Below are 18,327 nucleotides of genomic sequence, written 5' to 3'. Positions count from 1 at the left end.
GGATGCTGGTGTAGTCCTACATACATCAAACTAAGTATTGTGTCGACCTACTCAGCAAGTTCGGCATGGAAAGCTGCAAACCAGCCTTAACTCCGTTAGATGAGAATTTAGAGTTAAGGGTCGATGAAGGAAAAGAGCTCGAAGATGTCATGATGTATCGCAAGATTGTAGGGAGTCTCATTTATCTCACGCTAACAAGGCATGATATTTCATATGTGGTAGGAGTCTTAAGCGGTTTCATGCAGAAACCAAGGAAACCTGTAACAAGCCTGATTTTAGGGCATAATTTTTTTCTTTTTCTTTTTCATAATTGGGTAAGTAATTGATTTATGTATTACTATTTGCTTGACTGCAAACCTTGGATAACATGGAATACAATTTAGAACCCGTTACACACTAAATTTGTTTATAAAAGTAACATGCCCATACAATAAGACCCAAGCAAATTACATAAACGTGACACCAATACATTAAGACTACATAAACCCATCATGAATATATCTGACTGCCCCTGTCTAATTAATCCTTACCACAACATAGGTACACATTTATAAAACTAGAACGCTAATAATTTGTATTATTGTCTACGAGTTCAAATTACTCTTTGGTGCACATAAATATTATGTAAAATGGTGTTGTTCTATTCTACATACAATAATAATATATTAATAATTATGTATCATTTACCTACACAATTTACATAACTATTAATAAATTAGTGTCACAATTAATAAGATTGAAATAAACTACTTAAATACTTAAGTGCATGTATAACCTAGTAAAACCCATATATTTTTAAAAACTAACAAACTTAAATCATATTTGTAGAGATAATGTTAAATATATAAAAATACACCTTTCTAGATGATAGTTGACTTAGCAAAGATATTACAAATCTTGCAAAGATATCCATAAGTTAACTTCTTGGACTCTTCAATATCTTGAACAACCTTACACTCTACTCCAAGATCTACATAATCTACCAAATCTTTCACTCTCTCTTTTAGATTCTGCCAGCATTCTAAAGTCAATTTTCGAGACCCTTCAATCTCCTCCTGAAAGATTCACACCAGCCTCACTTCATTTTATCAAGATTTTGACCTCCAAAATCGACTTTATGTCAATACTGCGCAAGAACCGAAACTGCAGTGATACTTTTAATTCGTCATCCTGTTTAAGGTATCAAACGATCCAAAATTGTTGATTCTTTTTTCCACATCTAAGGATTTCGATAATATTTATTTTGTTTGAACTCCCAGGTGCATTTGATGACCATAAATGACCCGAAGTCCGTCCAAAACAGTCACGAGTTCTAGAAGCATCATAGGTGAGTTTGCACTCTTGTTGTTTTGTGAGTTCAAAGGCCTTTATGCTCATTGAACTCTTCTAAACTCATTCTAGGCCAAAACCCTTCAATCACAACCAAAACACACCTTTGAACCCTTAAGATTAACTGGAATCAATCAAAGAAGAAGCCGTTAATCAATCACAGGAAGTTTCATGCTCTTATGTGTAAGTTTCATCCTTGTTAGTTTTCATTTCAATTCTCAAGTATAATACATTTAACTCCAGCCTTGAATCCGATCCAGGAGTCCTCTGATCCTCTCTCGGTTGCTATTGTGTTCTTCCAAGACGAAGACTCGAAGAACCCTTAAACCGGGTATCACATCTACATACCAATAGTTTCATACTCCTAAGTTCACGTTTGGTTTGTAATCATTCTTAATCTTGTTTTGACATAATGTAATCAGCCACTTGTGACCCTTGTTCTAGGCATACTTCAACCCCACTTGAAGCCCCATAGCCGCCTTCAACAAGGTAAACCCGAAGCTCGACTTGTTTCTTTTGAAATTCATGTTTTCTACTAACTATTGTACTAAACCCTTATTCCTTCAAAACCCACGAAATTCACAGATGTTTGGACCCTCTGGAAGCCCTCTACTTGTGTGTGAAATCAATCCTAATACAAGGTACACGAAGCCTAACTGAAAACATTCGTTAAATACGTCTATTATGGAGTTTTACATGTCATATAGGCACGAATGATATCCATAACAACCAAAACATTATAAACACTAAATTTACAGTAAACTAATCACTTTAATTTGTACATAATGGTCCTTTGCTTGAAAACCCGTTTTATACAACATTAAAACTGTAAAACGAAAGTGAAAAATGCATTATTTTACTAGATATACTAAAAGTAAATTCTTATCGTCAACTTAAAGTATATACTAAAAGTAAATTCTTACAGTCAACTTAAAGTATATAATAGGTATTAACAAAAAGAACTACCTCAATCCGACTTACGAATCAACCACACGGTAGAAACCGATAAGATACGTTAAAACTCATAACCATAGGAAACATTAATAAACTTGAGACCTGAGTTTTCCTAAGTTTATGTATACAATAAATATAAATAAAAATGTGTTTATAAGTCATTCAAGTATTTGTATAATAGTTATTATAATTTTTACCGGTTAATATAACCGTATGAATATCGTAAACTAGTAAAAATAGTTAAGACCAAACCTAAAAGTCTAAAGATACTAAAGATTGTATTACTACAAGTTATGACTCTTATATAAAAGAAATTTAGGGGGAGGTTTAGATAAACATTTTCTAACTAATGCTTTTAAAATCGCATAATAAATAATTTAGGGTCAAAAGACGTTTCTAACACTTTTTACACAAACGCGGTATTTCAAGTAAATTACACTTAAAAGTAATATATAATGTTTTCCTACATTTTAAAATGATAAACTATATTTGAATTGCATGATTACGCTTTAACACGGTATCTTCCTAAACCGACAACTATAAACGTATATTTCCGAGCTAAGTATTTTCTATAAAAATACTTAAACCCAAAATATATATTTTTACATTTTATAACCTTAGATAATTTAAAATTAGAATTACTAATTATGTTGATACCAAAAGCTATATACAAAGGGACTATTTTTACCAATATCTTAAAGACATACTCTAGGTAATAACTTAACTAGAAACCATACTCAGATAGCCACTTAGTATAGATAAGTATAGCCTACAAACACGTTTTGTAAAACCGACCATTGACCATATTTGACCAAACGTAATAACCGACACTAAGACGTAAAGTATTATTATTATTATAATTATTAACTAATATGTGTGAACTATACATTTAATTATATATCAATCTAGCATGAACCTTAATTATAGTCTCTTAAGACGAAACTCAAACGTTTCTAATTAAGGAAACTTTGTTCCTTCACATATTACTAAACGGAACCATAACCCACAATAACCTAAATAAAAACGTAACCTTAAACTACTTAGGTCACATGCACATTTTCTATGACATGTATTACTTTTAGTGACACATTACATGAATTTAGGAATGTCCATGAGTTGGAGCCGTTTCCCGAATGGCATACAAGATTCTTTAGCGTTTTTATTTTCACGCATATGCATAGACCCAAGTGAGTTCATGCACTAGCATTTTCTTAAATTTTGGGTGGATACATGCTTCTATATTTTTTTTAAACTTATTGGTGTATTATTAATCAAGACCAATTTAGCTGCCAACAACAATCCCCGACTTTCTAGCACAATCATTAACTCCGAAAGGAGCCACGTGATATATGGGTAGTACTATCTGGGAGACCCCCGCATACAGTGGGCCTACATCATGGGACGACCACCCGCTGAATGATAAAATGTATATCTTGTGACATATATCCGCGCCATTTGTAACTTATGTTGGGCAGCCATAAGTGTAATTTGACCCATAACAATAAGGGGCATGGGTAAGGGGTATTTATTTTAGATGTTCACGGGCCGTGGACACAGGTTTGATTGTGAACTTGCTTAATGTGCACCATACTATTTAGATCATTTTTATATAAATGTTTTCATAACTTAAACTCATGAACTCACCAACTTTTTAGTTGACCCAATTATTTTAAGCATGTGTTCAGGTACCTCTTTTCAAGATGTGGAATATATAGAGAATTAGATATGAGCTTGTTTGGAGATAGAAGACCCTCTTTAGAAGACATATCATACCATAGAGATTAACCCAAAGAAACCATGATGGATTGTAGAGTATATCTTCTAATTAGATGGTAGTTGAACTTATAGCTTGTAGTTGTACTTAACATTTGATTGTAACATTGACCTAGTGTCTTAATATAAATTAGGTACTCTATTTCCGCTGTGTTTTGGTTGGTATTCAATCGTCACGTCCAGCCCCCCCCCCCCCCCGGTCGGGGTGTAACAAAACCACATCTTGATGCCATACGAAGGGTGTTACGATATATCAAAGGTTGTCCAAGTTATGGTGTTTGGTTTGAGAGGGAGACGAATGTTCAGCTAACGGGTTTTTGTGATGCAGATTATGCTCGCGATAAAGATACCCGTCGTTCAACCACCGGATACGTGTTCTTAGTCAGATCCGGAGCTGTTTCGTGGTGTAGTAAACGCCAACCTACTGTGTCGTTATCGACCACAGAAGCTGAATACCGGGCAGCAGCTATGGTTGCTCAAGAATGTACATGGTTAATGCAATTATTGAAGGAGACGGGTCAAGATGTGGAAGGCAAAGTAACGTTGTATGGTGATAACATTTCATCCATTAAGTTGGCTGAAAACCCAACCTTCCATGCTTGAACGAAACACATCGAGGTACACTACCATTACATCATGGAAAAAGAGCTTCAATAAGAGATTGACTTTAAGTATATAAATATTGAGGAGCCGATAGCTTATATGTTGACGAAAGGGCTGTCTGGAATAAAGTTGGTTAAGTTGCAAAAGAATGGGAATGGTGGAAGCGAGTGTTGAGAGGGAGTGTAAAACGTAAGCAACACTCGTAACTAGCGAGGTTTGGTTCGATCTCATAGGGGTGGTTGAAGGAGATCAAGGCTTGGTTACTTGGTGAACAAGTCATCTATCTTTTTAGTTAAGTTGTTTGTTTTTGGAAAAATAATCGTTCAGATGTAGAATTAGAATATGATTGTGTTTCTATTTTCTAGTTTTATTTTTCTTCAAGTTTTGATTTTCCTATATAAGGATTATGTCTTTTATTTTTATTGTATTGAATTTTTCATTAGTCGGTTAATAAAAGAAAAGAGTTGCTTGAGTTAAGCAAACTTGTTGTTCTTGTGCGGTTTTAATTACTGATCCACTTGTGATAATTTAACAGTAACACACATTTGAATGCACGCCACAGGAATCAACCTTCAGTAATCTAGTAATAGATTGATGATACAAATCTCACAGCAGGAGGAGGTTCCTGACTGGTGTGGTTATCAACAGTGGCGGATCCAGAAAATTTTGCAGTTGGTGCAGAAAATGGTCAACATAGAACGGGTCAAGTCAAACTAAAACGAGTCAAACCAAAATGGATCAGGTTAAATGAAAGTACCTTAAATAAACCATGTATAGAAATGTAAGCAATAAATTTCCCCAAAACACAATACAAAATACATATATTACAGTTGATAAAAACTTTTGCATAATTGTTACGACACAAAGCGCTCTTATGTACAAATAACAAAATTTAAAGTTAAATAGTGTATAATTATAAAAAAGAAATGATACTCTAAATACTATCATATTTTGGGTTAATTTTTATAATGGTCTGATTAAACTAACAAAATATATCACTATATTAATAAGTAATTGATGAAGTGGTTAGACAATTAAATAATCTAAGCTTAATTTTTATTTTGTGAAAGAAACACTACACTTGCGTTTGAAAAGTTGGCTCGGAAAATTGAGTTTGGGGCACTAAAAAAACACGGATGGGGCGCTTGGGGTCTTTGAATCTAATATAGTATAAGTTTAATGAAGAAAATACGAATTTGAGGGGGTGCATACGCTCCCACTGGCTCAATGCTGAATCCGCCCCTAGTTATCAAAACAATTAATGGAGACGTTCTATCTTTTTTGTAGCACCAGATCTGTGGTATCATCTTGTGTTCAAACACCTGCTCACATTGATGTTGAAATCTAGATCATAAGGAATCAAACGTGATAATAGAAAAAGCAAAGAAATATTACTGCATGTATGGAGGATTACATATCCAGACCCTTTAGAAGTTGTTTGAAAAGACCCGTCTGAATTATATTAGTTGACTTGTGAGTAATCAATCAACAATGAAAAGTTTGTGTAACATGTGAGGGGTGAAATCAAACTGTCCACTGAGGGGATCAAAGCTAAAACATTTAAGTTGTGTTAGGCGATAAAAAGCGAAACATGTTGTGTAAGACAATCACGAAAATGAGAAGAATTTGTGTGATATGTCGATTCTCGGTTGTGATGTGTTGAATTTCTAGTAAAGAAAGGACTATCTCCTCGTCTAGCTTCATTCTAGATAAGTAGAATGAAGTGCCTGAATGTGGATCAAACAAAGTGATCAAATCGATGAAGGTACCAGGCCAGAAATCATCGAACTAGAAGAAAAGTTGCAGACGGAAACAATCAAAGAAAAGTAAACTGGTGAAATCAGGTCAAAGGAGTGTCAAGACTCAAGCGACAGCTAAAAAAAATTCAAATCGGAAACAATCTCATATACAACTTTACAAACATTGGAAATATCATATATAACCAACCAAAACTAATAAGTATGGATGAATAACTTATAATGTTTTTAGATATAATTACGAAACAGAGATTTATTTAATGTAAATACTCCCTTTAAGATAGCTTTTGTGTAAATTGTATAAACAGCCTCGATCTCAAAGGATATATTGGTCATTTTATCTAAAGTTTACATACGATTTAACCAAAGTTAACCTTAAACTCCAAACTTGCTCCAAATTTGTTACTTAAAAATCTTAGTATCCAAATGTGTTACTTTGACAAAACCACATGAACCATTAGGCAATTAATTAACTCTTATTAAGTTATTCTCTTCTGCATTTACCTTACCAAAAACTCCGATTCTGCCGCCTAATTTGCTTTGGTATAACAGTCAGTCGCCATCACAAACTTCAATTCAGCCGCCCCCATGGTTTTAATCACAAACTCCGATCAGAAGACACATTGTTTGCTTTTGAAACTCAAAGATGAATCCATCATCATCTAAGAGGAAAAGGGATCAAAGTTCTCTTGATGATGAACCTGAATTATCATCTAAAAGGCCAAAAATGACGTCTTCATCAATTATTCGTCTAAAGATATGGGCGAAACCTTCATCAGCCACCTCCGGTCAGCACTTATTCGCGGCAGTTTTACCATATCTGACCACACCATGCTCCCTGTTGGTCAAGATATGTGTTTAGAACTGTTGAAAGCTATTGAGGAATCTGAGATATATGTTCTTGTGTTCTCACCTGATTATGCTTCTTCTACAAGGTGTCTTGATGAGCTGGTTGATATTATGGTCAGTTTTCACAAGTTTGATGAACGGAAAGTTCTTCCGGTATTTTATAAGGTGGAGCCATCTGATGTCAGAAGTCAAAAAGGTCCTTTCATGGAACCTTTCCAAGCTCACCACACCAACAATAACTTGGATCCAGAGAGAGTTCACAAATGGAGACAAGCCCTAAAAGACGCAGGTCAATTGTCTGGTCTTCCCTTGCATAATGGGTAATTTTTCTTCACCTTTGTCTTTAATTAGTTCTTTTACAGATAAGTTATAGTTAGTTTGTAATGAAAACATGTAATTTGAATGCACCAACAGATTTAGTTACAAGTAGCGAAAACAACTAAGAAAATATGTACTTGATCCTTCAAGATAAAGTTGATATGCTACACAAGTTAATATTCGTCAGTAACCACATTGAAAGAAAGAAATTAATGGTTCAGGACATGCTGTATTTAGAGATCACGTCTACTGGTATAATAAATGAATTTCTCTCTGAAACTTGGCAGGGACGAGGCGAAATTTATTTTGCAAATTGTTGAAGAACTTGAGAAGATGCAAAGACCACAAGAGCTGCATGTTACAGAACACCCTGTTGGAATAGGATCCCGTGCAGAAGAACTTATCTCAACTTTAAGGTTAAACCAGAAGGATCGTGTTTTGGTTGTTGCGGTTTTCGGAATAAGTGGGATAGGTAAGACGACTATTGTCAAAGAGGCGTTTAATAGAATTGCTCCAAGTTTCGATCTTAGTTGTTTTCTTGCGGATATCCGTTACATTTGTCAGGTTCCAAATTGGAAGGTTGAATTGCCAAAGGCGCTCATATCTTGTTTGACAGGTGAAAATAAGTTTTCAATAATGAGTAATCATAATGAAGGCATTACAAAGATAAGAAGGTTGGTAAGTCGTCTGAAGGTTCTTTTGGTTCTGGATGACGATAACTTTCAGCAGTTGGAATCATTAGGTATTTTTCCTAAATGGTTCTATGAAGGAAGTAGAGTTATTGTGACAACAAGAGATAAACGGGCCCTTGGTAATATACCATATGCATCATACCATACAAAATTGTTGAATAGACGGGAATCTCTCAATCTCTTCACTCGGCTTATGTTTGTCAAAGACGACCCTGTTAACACAAAGTTCATAGAAGAAATTGTGGGCCGTGCTGGAGGGCTTCCCTTGGTTCTTAGGGTTTGGAGTTGCCATTTTCAACAATATGAAAGGGAACAATGGCCAACTATACTGGAGACATTAAAAGGAATCCCACACGGTGATGTTCAAAAGCAGCTCCAGATGAGCTATGATTCACTTACTCCAAGACTCAAGAAGTTGTTTCTGGATATTGCTTGTTTCTTTCATTACTTGGAGGATAAGGATTTAGTTGTCAAAGTGTTTGAGGATGAGGACTCGAGATTCTTCCCAAGAAATGAAATTCAATATCTAGTTGATAAAAGTCTTGTTGAAATAATAGTAAACAAGTATTTGGGGATGCATCATGCGATTGAGGAAATGGGACATGAAATTGCCCGACAAGAGAATGAAGATGAGCCTGGACAGCGTACTAGATTGCTAGATGAAAAGGATGTGAAGCGTGTGTTGATGGAATGTTCGGTATGATATCTTTGCGTTTATGGTATAAAAGGATATATGTACAGTAGCTTAACACTTAAGTAGCTATAAGTGCCTATAACTCTCTTTCCTCTTCATATTTTAACAGGGAACAGAATCAGTTGAAAGCATTAGAGTGACATCATTTAAAGACATACATGAAGTGTTTCTGAAGGCTTTTGGAAAGATGAGCAATCTGAGGGATGACAACTGTTCTTGGATTTCTTTTTCTCATGTTGAAAGGCCTCACTTATGTTTCAAAAAGTTGAAATACATGGACTGGTATTATTTCCCTTTCACAAGCTTAGACAGTATTGATATGTGCAATGTTGTGATTCTACTAGTTAGACATAGCAATTTCCTGGAAACACTATGGCAAGGAATCAAGGTATGATCTTGTCATTTTTATTCCCTATTTTTCTGAGATTTGCTTATATATGGTGGTGTTTTATGGAGATTTATAGATATACAAACCCTCTCACTTATCTAGGGTCTGGATCAAATACAAATGAAATTAACATGCTAAACGTGAGAATCAAGTAGAGTAATTATGTAATTGCGTCATATTACTCTATGACGCAATTACATAATTACTCTACTTGTATATAAAATTACTCTACTTGATTCTCACATTTAGCACGTTAATTTCATTTGTAATAGATTTATGTTCCAACTCCCACAGAAGGAGGAGGTTCCTGATTGGTGCAGTTATCAAAGCATGGGAGACGTTTTATCTTTTGTAGCACCACTACACTTGGACAACATTTGTGGTATCTTCTTATGTGCAAACACCTCCTCAAATTACGACAACGACATCATTACTCCTAAAATGTTTAATAAAACGAAAAATACAAGTCATCGTTTCAAAGCTTACACAAGTCATCCTCACACAGCATCCAGGTTAAAAAATTGCATGTGTGTCATGTATTATCCACTTGATAATACAACAATTTTAGTGGAACCCGGAGACTCTGTGGTACTCAAACTTCCTCAAGGATTGATTTCGAGATGTGGGCTACATTTGATATATTAGAATGATGTGGTGGATTCTAAAGTAGTTGTTCAAATTGTTATAGAATCACCATCCCGTGTCCCCTCGGAGATTCCCACTAGTATGACTCAATTACATGCCATCTCCAACACTTCACACGATGATGATTACTCTGATGATGACGATGACAATGACGACGGTGATTGTGCTTATGATGGGGTTGATGGCGATGAGGATGAGGATGAGGATGAGGATGGGGATGAGGATGAAGGTGAAGGTTACAGTGACGGGGACGGTGACAGTGACGATGGCGATGGCGATGATGGTGATGATAGTGAAGGTGAAAAATAAATGTGGCATATAGATGTCTAATTAATCATTGTTAGTAAATTAGCTTATATATATGTACTAGCTTATATGCCCGTGTGCTACACGGGTTGAGAAAATGTTTTTTCTTAAACATATTAATAACAATATATAATACAATGTGTAAAATTTATAAAAATCAATTTCACATATAACCATAAAATTCAATTAAAAATATATTGAGTTAAGAGATATAGGTTCTAGTTTTTCATTTACTAATTTCTAAACACCTTGTTATAGAGAGCATGATGTTTGTATCGAATAATCCATTTTGACATTTGAATTAGGTGACAACAAAGTTTCATAGATATTATCATTTACAAAATTACATCATAATTAGTATGGTTAACTTTTTGAAAAATATTTAATTTAAAATATGAAGGGGATAAAGTAAACATAGTAAGTTAATAAAGTAAACATAGTAAATTAATTTAAAATATTTCAAAGAAGAATGTTTATGAAATTTTTTTTTTTGGATAAAATCGAGAATGCTCACCATGAAGTTTCATTTTTGTTTTACGACCATGGGGATTGACAAATGTCAGTAGCATTCCATCATAGTCATTATACTTATTAGCAATCTCAGAAGATGCTTCAAAAAATTAATGTAAAAAAAATTAAGTTAAAGTTAGATTGTTACAAAAAAAAAAAAAAAGAACATGATGCTAGATAAAATAAAAGGTGATTACGAATTTATCATTTTAGTTGTGAAGACTCGTCATTATCTTCATGAAGAGCTATTGGGTTTTCAAAAGTACTCTGGTTTTGAACAAAAGATTTATTTTAGGTTATATGAAAGAAATCAACATCTGTTATCCGTATTGGTTAGAGAGTTCAATTAGTGTTGTTTGATAAATATTGGAAACCGTTTATTTGTCTATTTAGTTGAATATTTTTATAATACAAAACACTTCAAAAGATAAATAAAAGACACTTTGGATATATGAAACAAAGCAAGAAGAATTATCTTTATTGGTAAAAGAGTTAGATGTGTGTTTTGTAAAAGAATTCGAAATGATTGTTTTGTCTTATAGTTACTTGTTGATTTGAAAAAGTTTGAAATGTGTTTTAGTAAGGCTGAAAAGGTAAAAATGGTTTCAGGTATTAGATATAGGATTTTATACCTATTTGGTGCAAAGTATTGAAATACACAATTTTTAACTTTGAAGCGGGAATTATGTAGAAAAAATCTGGATTTGACTTTGTAGTCTTTTACAACTGGTTTTAGATATCAAGGTATTTTGAATAAAAAAAGTTATAATACAATGAATATATTTAACTTTAAAAATGAACAAATTAGCCATTTAGATAAATTTGAATGTTCAATAAAAACCAAATATTCCTGAAGCATAATTTAAACTAAAATAATGGATGAAAATCCTCTAAAACTAACCATGAAACATTATCAATATTTGTAAATAATTTATACTAACCAAAACAACCTCATTCAAAATTAGAGCATGTTCAACGATTCTGACAATGGCTTAAAAGTATCAGTTAATCCCAATTGGTTTCTATCATATCGTGGAAAAGTGTTCAAGTAACTTAAAAATGACATAAAAGATTAACCTCTATTGAGTATGCATACATGTAATGAAATGCTCTAACAGAAAAATCACCAAATCATGACAGTACAGAGTAAACCAATATGATCACCACAATGAACTTACCACATTAGTGGGCCGTCAACAATGTCTCGATTGAAAATATAGAAAACTTAAAACAGCAAAAACAACATAAAAAGATTGCAACTTTGGCATGGAAATCAAGTAGATAGTTTTGAAAACCTACCTCTTCCCACCAGTGGGCCATCAACAATGTCTCGATGAATTTCAATCCGCCGAATGTAAGTTCGAATTTCTCCTTCCATACCTTGGCGCCAATCCTGATTCTACAATGTCATCAACAAAATTGAATTGAGTTCGAACTCTTAATCTTTCCATAAATGCATACTTTGAACTGGCTTAAAGTAGTTGAGCTCAAATTGCCCATTTGAACCACCCACTGTAATGGTTACATGATTTCCAACTGTCTGCATGGAAATTAACCGAGTAACCGACATTGCCGTCATTTAAATTGTTAGTGTACAAATATTGTTTTCATAATCATAATTAGTATATTCATCCTTAATACAAGTAACTACAAATGTAACCAAAAAAATAAAAATAGCAAGTTAATCGACTCGTTTTAGCCCGCACTATAAAATATGACATGTTCAACACAAACCCATCTTATTATGCTAACTCAATGTAAAATGTTAATGCTATGCTTTTACTTTTTACCGAATATACAAGAGTCAAGAAGAAAGATTCGTATATACCTGAGCACAAACCATAGTCAAAGCTTCACATAGTGTAGGATTTACTTTCCCCTAAAATAGATCACATGTCAAAACTCATAACAAGCAATACATATAGTTAATTTCTAACATTACTAAAAATTATATGATTTCTGTAAGTATATATGAAATGGTAACTTTACATGCATGATGCTGCTACCAGGTTCCATTCTTAGGAAGAATAAGTTCTCCAACACCACAACGCGAACCACTGAATGTACAAATATCGAATGCTAAGTGAGTATAAAACGTCTTATAAAGTAAAATATATATAAATTTAATCTGCAACTTTCATACCTTCCTAGGAACCGTATATCATTAGCAATCTTCATAAGAGAAGCAGAGATTGTGTTTAGGGCTCCGCTAGCTTCAACAAAGGTGTCATGTGTAGCCTGATAATTTATCATGATGAGAAAAATAAAATAGTAGAATTAAAATATTTTATTTTCTTCAATGTAACTAACCAGCGCGGCAGCGCCTCAAACTTATTATCAGCTGTTATAAACGGTAACTTTGTTTCATGTGTAACTTTGTTTCATCAGCTACGGCTGCAAAAATCTTTACATCAAATCTGTACCCACATCAAATGTCATCATATATATCAGAAAGAAAAAATCTTAATGAATGATGGTAAATTTAAATTGAAAACATAAGTACCCTTTCTTTGTTGTACTAAATTTAATATGTTAACTTATTACAATTGATAGTCTAATGGAAGAGAAAACCGAACCAACTAAGAAAAGAAGTTTATATACGTAGTTATTTATTGCAGTTCACCAACATATTTAAACCACCAATCCTCTAAATTATCGTCCTAAAACGAATCTGAATGTTTTTCAAATCAACCAAGATTTTATCTGGAGCACAGAATAATAAGTACCTGTTTAAATGCATAAATCGAACACATGATTCTTGCATAAATGTAAAGTTTATATATGAATAACCTAATAAACTAAATGTAAAGTTATATAAATAAATAGGTTGGATTAACTCATGGGTCAAGTGGTTTACACGATTAAAAAGACATCTAACACCTTCCCATGTCATTTTATTAAATAAAGGCTGTAGTATTATTTTACACTGTTGTTTGCTAGCGATCTTTAATGCATCACTTATTAAAAAAAGACAAAGGATGTGGTGGTGGATTCAATCAACCCATCGACCCATTTTTGACCCACATAAAAGTTGTCATTTTGACATGTTAATTTGACTATCTTAAATCATAATAACATAGTTTTTTAGATTAGTTAATACATAATACAACAATTAATTTGCAAAATTCAAAAACGGAATATATGCGGTGTCGGGTTGTTCAACCGACCTGACTCATGTTAACCTACACATAAAAATCACTCATTCTTGAAACCAAAACCAAACGGTTTATAAAAACCAATACTTCAGTTTTGGGGAAGGTTGAGCCAATACTGAATAAACTGAATCACGCGTTACCTGCTTATGTGCCAGGTTACACCCAAAAAAAAGTAGAACGTTTTGCTTGCCAATTGTGGTTCCATTTAACTTCACCAATGCCGCTTCAACGTTATTTCTACAAATATGTGATGAATAGTAAGAATTAATCATTCTCTTTTTATGTATCCTTGAAGAGGTAGGTCCCAGCAGAGGCGGTTAGGACCCGCAAGACTTCCTTAAAAGGAGACGTCTGCGCAGTTGAACACGCAAGACTCCTTAAACGGACGTCTGCGCCGCGACCTACCAAACCTGCAGGACCCACCACGCTCAGAGTTGTGACGACCTCACATGCGGTACGCAAGCTGGTCCCGCAGGAAATGCCTCCCAATGGTTTCCAAGTATCCCCTGTTCCCGCAGGTGCGGATACCCGCCATTAGGGACTGGCCACCCGCGCAGCATGGCTACACGCATAAAGGCTCCAACTCGTAATAATTCAGTAGTCACCTGAAGGAATGAGCAAAGCCGGGAACATGGCAACACGCCACAGCTCACTGACAGCAGATCTGACCAACGATACGACAGCTCACTGACAGCAGCATGGCAACACGCCACAGCACTGTGACCAATAGCCGCCGCCTGCTCACCAACTCCTGCCATATCACGTGCCTAGCCTGTAGTTGGTGGAAAAGGAAAAGTGAACAGCACGCCTGGTCACTGTCAGCCGCTGCCTATCCACCAATTACCAGCAGAGCACGTGCGTAGGCCACAGTTGGCCGGCTAAACCTCCTTGGAAACCCACCTTCGGCTATAAAAGACATCAAATGGTAATATCATTTCATCATCTAATATCTTGTATAATTTACCTGATAACTGCTCTAGTATTAATAATATACTTTTATATTCAAAGAGTAATATAGACTGATTCTCACGCCGGAGGGTGGTCACAAGGAGGAACCCCCCCCCCCTTTCTTAGCGACGAGCTCACGGTGTCTGTTTTGCAGGTTATCGGAAGAACCATCTTGCCGGAATTAACCCCTCGTGGGAAACGTCTATCTAACCCTCAGGTTACTCGTAATCTGTCGGGGTTCGACTGGTGTTTCTTCAATCCTAAAAGCCACATTAAGTGCACCAAGCGTCTAAACATTAGATATTATGGCTTAAACTAATGATATTTTGGTGACAAGTTATTAAGTTTATGTTACGACAATAACCTTTTGATTAATGAAACAAATGTCATAAAACAAAAAGTTGCACCGGCCGGCAAATTATGCAAACCCACATCCTTTCCCATGGGTATTTTCACTGAAACTGTCACCATATTTTGATAATGGCTGCCAAAGAGTTAGCCTAGAATAAAAGAAAATAATGGCTAGATTTAGTTTCACCAAAATATATATAAACATGTAACAATTCTACACTAACTGTTAAGATAAGATATAAAGCCAACATGGGCCAGAAAGGCAACATGATATCTAACCCGTTAATTATTAATAGAAAATTTACAAAGTTATTCGAATGCAAAGTTGAACACAAGTGTTTAACATTGTATGAACTATATTGATGACATGAAAAAGAAAAGAAGACATGAATAAAGGAAAGTACTTGGCTTCTATGACTTGACTGGTAATTGTTCCTTTAGAACTCAAAACAATATAATGTTTTGTTGAATAATGAAAATATTTTTGCTTTATAATAAGAAATAAAAAAAAGATAAATAAAAGACACTTTGGGTATAAGAAAAAAGCAAGAGGAATTATTTTTATTGGTAAAAGAGTTGAATGTGCGTTTTGAGAAAAAAAAATTGAAACAGAGGTCTTGTCTTTGTAGTTGACCCGTAAGTTTATAAAAAAAAGTCTTTTATCATTTGAAACAGTTTTAAATCACTTTGAGTAAGCCTGAAAAGGTAAAATTTGTTTCGTGTTTTGTGTAAAGGATTTGATACCTTTTTGGTGAAAATTATTGAAAAACATTAAATTCAACTTTTAAGCGGGAACATTTGAAAAGGTTAAGATTTGATTTTTGACTTTGTAGTCTTTTACAACAAATATGCTTTTAAATTTATAAGTATTTTGAATAAAAAAATGTTTTTTTCGAATGAATAAAATTAACTTAAAAATGAATAAATCAGCAAATTAATATCAAACAGAATACAAATATAGTATTTATAATGGTAAACAAGCAAAGGTTCGTTTTCAGTTAATATCAAGGGATTTATAAATTTAACTTTATGCGTGTGAATGATTAAATAAAAAAGTAACATTTAATAGTATTAAAGATACTTGTATCAATTTGACTAAATAACATTAAAACTAACATTATTGTTGGTGTTAACATCTAAAAAGTAGCATTTAATATATAAGTAGTAAAGTATTAAATATGTTTAGTAAAATAAAATATGCTACACATTTTTACCTTTTAGGGAGACAATGAGAACCAGTTATGAGTATAGTCGAGAGCTTCTTCACACATGTCTTCCATGAGATGAGAATTAGGTAATCATTCTAAACTTGCAATTTGACTTTGGAATTGAACCAAATATAATTTAACATAAATCATAGGCAACCTACAGTAATCAAGAAGCAAACACCTTAACCATAATACACAAAACTAACCTACACTCAAAGCAAAAGCAAACCAACACGTAACTATACAACCAAACAAGCAAACGAAACTGAAACTATAGCCTAAACATAACACGACACGAAAAACACAAGAGTACAAATAATAATAGTAATAATAATAGTAATAACAATAATAATTAAGACAAAAGTAGCTTGTAACAAACATAATAGATCCCCAAAAGTATAGTACCTACTAAGCATCTTCATCTGAAATACAAAAGTAAAAATATTATCAAAATAGAGTTAGGATAAAATTAGGGTTATTTTTGAATTATTGTTAATATCAAAAAGCAGCACGTAATTGTCACCGGAATCGTTTTGAACAGGGGTTTGAAGTAGGTAAATTGTACCACCTTCTTCCTCAATTAGATTAATCGAGAATCTAGGGTTAATTCGATGGAGTTAAGAACGGCAGATGTAGAAGGTTTATTCGATGCAGTAGAAGAACATCGATGTGAGTTTTAAAGGTTGTTATTGGGAATTAAAAACTGTACCTGTTTTCAGTAGGATCAGATTGACATGCCTCACGAGTTGTGGTTTTCCGATGGAGAGCCGATTAGATCTAGGTTTCGTGTTAAGCTTAAGATTTCAAGAAAGAAAGGGAGAGAGAGAGAGAAGGAAGTATAGATTGGATTTTGAATGTGAAGAAGAAGAAGAAACAAAACCTATATAAATATGTTAAGAGAATCTTTCATCAAATTCAAAAAAACTTTCAAAACCAGTTTTCAATTATTATATATGTTTTTATTTATTATATATAGATATTCAATCATCTAAACCGTGATACTAGAAATATGATGTGTAGGTTGCACCCACGTTTGAAAAAATAGGTATAAATATGCTAGACACTGTTGGGAATTATCGAACCGGATTCGGTGAGTTGGGCTAAACCGGGAGTTCGAGTCGTAATCAAACTCGTTCTAATATTAAGGAAGAAATAAACATGTTGGTTTATCTATTTAAGTATATTTGAGTTTGAGTAGAATTAGGAGTCATATAATTTTTATAAATACTCTGTGTAATTAATTTTTAGATGTAGATTTTTTTATTAATAATAATTGCAAGTTGGCAATACGTTCTGAGTTTTTCTTTGATATGTTTCTGATTATCAATTCATTACCAGAATTGGTATTAGAGCTTAGTTCTGATCAAGACCTGACGCTGTGGAGATTCAACAGAGGAGACGTCTGAAGTTGGGTTAAGAGAGTAGCTGCAGCGTGACTAGGGTTTAAAGTCACGTTCTGGATCCAGATCCACCAACACCGAAGTCGTTTAATAAGAAGTATAGTCGAAGAGGCAAGTTCAATATGGTTGAAACAAGCTCATCCTCAGGTGGTTCTAAGGAAGGTGCGACACCAACCCTTCAGAACCCGATGTTAAACTAGATTAATTACACCGTGTGGGCTATGAAGATGAGGGCGATTTTTAATGTACACGGGGTTTGGGAAGCGATCGATCCCAGTGTGCAAGATGCCAAAAAGAATAGTTTGGCTGTTGCTCACTTATTTCAAGCAATTTCGGAAGATCAGGTAATGCAAGTCGGGAACATGACTACCACCAAGGAGATGTTGGCGGCACTTAAAACTCGTCACATGGGTGCTGATCGAGTAAGGGAGGCTAGGTTACAAACCC

General features: G+C 34.1%; 1 protein-coding gene across 1 annotated transcript; it reads left to right on the top strand.

Annotated features, from left to right (window-relative positions):
* Positions 1-6,932: 6,932 nt before the first annotated feature.
* On the top strand, positions 6,933-8,635 carry LOC143553327 (disease resistance protein Roq1-like). The gene is made up of 3 exons (XM_077043348.1): positions 6,933-7,585; positions 7,871-8,543; positions 8,585-8,635. Exons 1-3 carry the CDS (start codon positions 7,176-7,178, stop codon positions 8,633-8,635), a joined length of 1,134 nt encoding a protein of 377 aa, XP_076899463.1. The 5' UTR covers positions 6,933-7,175.
* Positions 8,636-18,327: the final 9,692 nt, after the last annotated feature.

This window comes from Bidens hawaiensis, unplaced genomic scaffold (genome assembly GCF_021521415.1).
Source record: "Bidens hawaiensis isolate Kalapana, Puna unplaced genomic scaffold, B.hawaiensis_p1.1 tig00017166_1, whole genome shotgun sequence".
Lineage (NCBI taxonomy): Eukaryota > Viridiplantae > Streptophyta > Magnoliopsida > Asterales > Asteraceae > Bidens > Bidens hawaiensis.
Note: the sequence above shows the minus strand (reverse complement) of the source record. Positions and strands in the feature narration are given on the sequence as shown.